Raw genomic sequence first — 5960 nt, forward strand, 5'->3', positions numbered from 1 at the left:
AAAAAAAAAATTACTTTAAGGTGTGTTTTCACAAAAAAAAATTATATAAGGTCATTTCTCGCAAAATTTGAGTTATAAAAGGTCTTTTTTTGACAAATTTGCCAAGTTTGTATTGCTATTTTGATGAACAAAAAATAAATACTCCCTCCGTCCCGGAATACTCGACCCGGTTTGATCGGCACAGAGTTTAAGAAACTTGAATTGACTTATTTAATTTAATAGATAGTAGTTGATAGTGGGGTATTATTTTAATGTAGTTAGTGGGAAATGAGAGTAGGGGTTGAATTTTTAATTATTTTTTGTATGGAGTAGGGGGTAGGTGGGTTAATAGGGGTGAAGTGAGAAATAATATAATATTGTTAGAATATTTTTATTTTTAGAAACGGGTCAAGTATTAAGGGACGACCCGATAAGGAAAACAGGTCAAGTATTCCGGGACGGAGGGAGTAAATACTTGTACGAAGTATTTCAGTTCTACTCCGTAGTACTCATAGGAACAACTAGAGAGGGAAAATTCAATTCCCTGAAAACGTAAAATAAATCATAAAATTAAATAACATAAACCCTAAACCCCTTGAATCGTGAACTACAAGCAGCAACTATGAAAGATTCAGAAATTGATCTCGACTCCCCTGCAATTATAGCTCTAGGTTCTCTTTTCAAGCTTACTGAAGTGTTCTTAAGGTATCTGTCTTTCTATCTATATCTCCAATTTGTTGCCCATTTTTCCCAGAGTTTAATTTGACTTGGAGTTTATGTTTTTTAGGGATGATGGTTTTCCAATTGATGATAATCGGCAAGTTTCTTCATGCCCTAAACACATCGTATGATTCTAAATCTTTGAATTTGAGTTTTGGTTTTGAAATGAGCAATTTGTAATTTCTGTTTCGTTTGCTTGTTGGGATTATTGTTAAGTAGAGATTTAAATATGATGATGACGAGGAGGATGCCAATGTTAACAATGATTTTGGGGGGAAAATAAGCTCCAATTCGAATGTCGAAATCACGGGTTAGTAATTTTTAAGTACTCGAATGATGGTTTGTGAGTGATTTTAATATGGGGTTACTGATTATGTGGTTTGTTTTGTTAATTGAAGAAAGTGTTGTATTGAAGGATGGTGATATCTTTCAAGAGATGAGTGCACTCGGGCTTCCTCTTTCGTTTCAAACTAGCAAAAATGTAAGTTGTAAGTTCAATTTCATTTGATTTGCATTCAGTTTCTTGTCTAATAATTTTCGTGTTTGTACATTTAAATCTTATTCGTTTCATTTCGCGTTGATAGGATGGTCTTGGTTAGATGATTAGATTACTCTATGTAGGAGTTGCTTAAAAAAAATTAAGTTCAAAATGTCTTGGCTGTTTATGGGAAAATAGACTATTCTTTCTGCATATTGAAAATGGACTTATGGGAGTTGTATTTAGTTAAGGAGTTGAGAGCTTCTCCCTGTGCAGTGAATAAATGGTTTCCACTAACATTTGTACATGGGCGGGCAAGAAGACAATATTTGGTGGATGACAAAATCACCACAACATATGGCCAGGAAGACTCATTGCAGGTAGTATCGGATAATTGTTGAGACAAAATGCTGGATGTTGTTTCTGAAACTTTTGAGATGAAGGAACAAAAATTAGTATTCCATCAGAAATATTATCTTTAATGTAGTTGTAAGAGGTCTTGATAGTTGATATAGGTGTTGCAGTTTGTGATGCTATTTCTGGTTGATGTAGAAGAGACTGGGATTAAGATGCTGTGGTATTGAGATGTTGAAGGTTTGTGTTCTGTACTGACTGCTGAGTTTATAATCATCTACAAAGTAACGCTTAGTCTAAGGAATTTACATTTGAGGTTGGTAAAATTATTTTGGGTCTTGATTAATTTCCCAATCAAATTTTCCCGCAAATAGGATAAGGGTGTTTTACCTGAGTTGGGATGTGGGAGAATGTGCTGAAAAATGTTTGCTTGTTGGTTTTTACGGGTTTTGGAAAGGGGGAAAAGTTGGGTTTGGAAGCTAATATGAGTTGGTCTGGGGCTATTCAATGTTTGTTCTACTGATGTAGATTCTCTTTCTTTGCCAGGCATGCCTTTGTAGGAATCTCAAGCATGCACATTTTTGGGTCAATTAATTTTGTACAAATCTGGGAAAGCAACTGCTTCTTTCATCCTCTGTCACACTAGAAATATGAGTGTGTGATAGTAGTTCCTTGATCAGCTATAAAACTGTTTAGTATGCTTTCCTTTGGGTGTCATGGTGTCTGAGTAGAAACTCTCATGAATAGCTAATAACTCTGTATTTCAGTTGTCTGATTAAGTTAGTGGGATATTTGTAACTCAGTTTAATTTGTCTCTATCTTGTTCTTGTAAGTCGTAAACAGCTCTGACTGCATTAGTTTCTCTCTAGAATGTTTTACATAAAAAAATCTGATTATTATTCTCTTTTACAGCAGAGCAGTGTACAAACTAAGGGGAAACATAAACCAACCCAATGTAAGGATCGAGACACTCAGAGTAGGCTAAAGGACCGAGTGCTAGTATGTCCCGAACTGAGTGAAGAGAGGCAATCTTATGCGGAATTTCAAGATAAATCAAGCCAATCATCTTCCTTACCGCTATCAGATCAGGCTGAACTCTCTTGCTCTGGCTTTGATGTCAGTGACAATACAAGATTGACTAACTCTTATGATCTGGAACAGCCTGGTAACATAGCTGATTATACTGGATATAGCAGCCTTGAGTTTTATACTCGTGAGAATGTACCTAGAAATATGTCAAGTGTAGCACTCAATGGGGACCTGCTGGGGACTGATACCCAGATGGAAAATAAGGTGTCTATAGCTGCTACATTGAATTTGTTGGAGAGGAACACATGTCGTGAAGGCTGTAAACTTGATGATTGTATCAATGAGTACCTGAAAGAAATGAATCGAAGTTTAATTGAACGAGTTGATACAAAGGGGGCAGAGTTGAATAATGCTATGCAATTGGATGACCTTGACTCCGGTATGTGTAATGAACAGACACAGGTTGCAGGTATGCATATAGACTCCCATATGGTTCTTGACAATGATGCTAATGACAATATTAGTTGCAGTGCAGTATGTGGTGAATGGGGTGCCTTCTGGGATTCTTTTTACATGAAGTATTATTTTTATAACACCAAAACTGAAGAGTCCACTTGGCATCCACCCCCTGGAATGGAAAGCTTTGCTTATGGTGACATCTCTAATGTATTTGGTGAATCAAATACAGAGGCGATTGGCACCAATGTTAGTCCTACTTTTTCTCAAAATGAAGAGCAATTAGAAAGACATCAATTGGTTGATAAATCATGCTTTGTTGAAGAGACAAGAGACACCGTGTGCGGTTGTGCTCAAGATCTTACCACCAAGGATTCATTATCTGGTTCTGCAATTCTTTCAGACACACCATGTGCGGTGAATATGGATCAGCATGTTCTCGATGGAAATTGTCAGGATGAGATTGCATATAGTTCTTCACTGTCTACCATCAATTGTAATCAGAATCCAAAAAATGGAAGAGAGCAAGAATATTCTGGTGGCATGTGCACTGGCGTATTTCCCTCAAATAACGACGACTCTCTTAATAGTAATCATTGTGACAATGCTGACGGAAACTATTATGGCAATGTAAGAGCCCAATTGTCAAATGCAAGCAGCTTAAGCAGCGTAGTTGAAGTAGTAGCATGTGATGATGACCCCATCAATCATGTGAATATGGACGAGTTGGAGACAGATGCCAATGGTTTTCGTGTGCAAGATACCCCGGCTAAGCAAAAGACAAAAAGAAGAAACCGAAGAAGAAAGAAGTCATTCAGTAACAATAACGATTATGAGTTTCAACCAGTTGAAGAGTATTATGTTGATATAACCAAATATTGGTGCCAAAGGTATCTTTTGTTTTCCAAATTTGATGATGGTATACAAATGGATGAAGAAGGGTGGTTTTCTGTTACTCCAGAAGCTATAGCCAGACATCATGCTTCACGTTCTGGTGGTGGCACTGTCATTGATTGCTTTACTGGTGTTGGCGGGAATGCCATTCAATTTGCAAAGACGAGTAAACATGTAATTGCTATTGATATTGATCCGAAGAAAATTGATTATGCCCATCATAATGCAGCGGTCTATGGGGTTGAAGACAGAATTGATTTTATCAATGGAGATAGTTTTTCCGTGGCACCAAAGTTGAAGGCTGAAACAGTCTTTCTGTCTCCTCCTTGGGGAGGGCCTGATTATCTCAAAGTGAAGTCTTATGACATAACTATGCTTCAGCCTTATGATGGGCAGTTTCTTTTTGATACTTTCAAGGCAACAGCCTCACTGATTATCATGTTTTTGCCTAGAAACGTTGATGTTGTTCAACTAGCACAACTTTCGCTATCTTCTAATACTCCATGGTCACTTGAAGTGGAAAAAAATTTCTTGAACGGCAAGTTGAAGGCAGTCACTGCATACTTCAGCAAGATCAGTTAAGGATTTCAGGTGGAGTGATACAACAAAGCGGTTTAAGACTTCAAGTCTTTTGATCCATTTGTTTCAAACTTTCAATCCTTGTATCAAGATGTATATTTTGTAATTATGAACATCAGAAGCATTGCCTTGTTATTTCCAATTGGTGGTATGTGATCAGGAATTAAACATAAATCATGCTCATGAGTGAGAGTTGGAGCTACATCAACTTATCCCAAGATGAAGAAGAGTATAAGAAAAGCTGGAAGGGAGAATTAGTAGTCTTTGTATCTCTTTACTCGGTGAAAATACAACGCAAGCCTTTATTTGTTGAATGGATGCAAATCATGCAATCTGCGCCACTCCTTCCACAAATAATTTTATATGTTCCTTTCCTGGATGTACACAAAATCCTTGTTATGTTAAATAGAAATTTCATTTACTTAACGTTGTGATTAGACCTGGTTATTGGACAGGGTAGTCCAATGAATATAGGGTTAGGGTCAAGTTAATAGGACTTTTATTGGGCAGGGCTCTTATTGGACAGGACCTTTATTGGACAGGGTCATTATAGGGTCAAACTTATACTACAATTATTTTGAAAATAAAAATAGTAATGATACAAAAAATTACGTGCATAGCTTCGTATTTACTTGTACTTGCACATGGCTCTTTTGTTTTTCATTTTTCATTGCTCGTTTATTGACCCGCCCACTAATGACCCGCGACCCGCTTTTGACCCGCCTATTATCGACCCTCTAAAAATGACCCTTTCAATACCCGACCCTCTTTTGACCCGCACCGACCCTGACCCGCCCCGCCCGATAACCAGGTCTAGTTGTGATGTATTGTAGTCTCCTCCACTAATTTTCTTTTTTTTCACACTTTTGCTCCATATTCTATGTCAGATGTAGGGGTGTTAATGAGCCGAGCCTGCTCGTGAACTACTCGATGCTCGGCTCGCTAAAGATCGGTCAAAGCTCGGCTCGGGCGGGCTCGATTCGAGCTCGGGTTCGGCTCGAGATCTTAACAAGCCAAGCCTGAGCTACCCTAAGCTCGGCTCGAAAGCTCGTGAGCAAGCTCGAGTATTTTAAGAATAATACGATGAAAGAGTGAGATGCATATAAATTAACTCATACGGATTGGCAATAATCATTCTTTATAAGGGCCATTTGGATTATTCCTTGCAATGGGCTTAACTGATTACCTACTTTTAAGGATATGTAAAACAAAAAAAATCTTATTCATATCATTTTTCTCCACATAGTCATATCATTTTCAGCGTTTCTTGCTACGGTGGCTGATTGTTCCTTCCATCTCACCTAAGCCTTGTTCTGCCAGCCTCGCCAAACATTTACTTGAAGATGTATCTTTATTTCTCTAAGTTTCTAGCTTCAAGAATAATAAAAATGGTGAAATCCATGCCCAAAAAGTGAATAAACCCCACCTTATTTCTTCTTATCATCAATTTTATATAAAAATGCAGAATTGT

The 5960-nt window shown here is 37.6% G+C and overlaps 1 protein-coding gene across 8 annotated transcripts; it reads left to right on the forward strand.

The window, feature by feature from the left end:
* The first annotated feature begins 485 nt into the window (after nucleotides 1-485).
* LOC110779139 (uncharacterized) lies at nucleotides 486-4803 on the forward strand. 8 transcript variants are annotated; one of them, XM_021983671.2, is made up of 5 exons: nucleotides 486-684; nucleotides 767-824; nucleotides 919-1009; nucleotides 1098-1180; nucleotides 2444-4803. In XM_021983671.2, the coding sequence occupies exons 1-5, from the start codon at nucleotides 602-604 to the stop codon at nucleotides 4490-4492; spliced, it is 2364 nt and encodes a 787-aa protein (XP_021839363.1). In that variant the 5' UTR covers nucleotides 486-601; the 3' UTR covers nucleotides 4493-4803. The 8 variants fall into 8 exon arrangements, with proteins under 8 accessions (XP_021839363.1, XP_021839368.1, XP_021839371.1 ...); XM_021983676.2 differs by having other exon boundaries at nucleotides 2447-4803; XM_056840107.1 differs by lacking the exons at nucleotides 486-684; nucleotides 767-824 and adding exons at nucleotides 1454-1557; nucleotides 1693-1771 and having other exon boundaries at nucleotides 968-1009.
* Nucleotides 4804-5960: the final 1157 nt, after the last annotated feature.

This window comes from Spinacia oleracea, chromosome 3 (assembly GCF_020520425.1).
Source record: "Spinacia oleracea cultivar Varoflay chromosome 3, BTI_SOV_V1, whole genome shotgun sequence".
Lineage (NCBI taxonomy): Eukaryota > Viridiplantae > Streptophyta > Magnoliopsida > Caryophyllales > Amaranthaceae > Spinacia > Spinacia oleracea.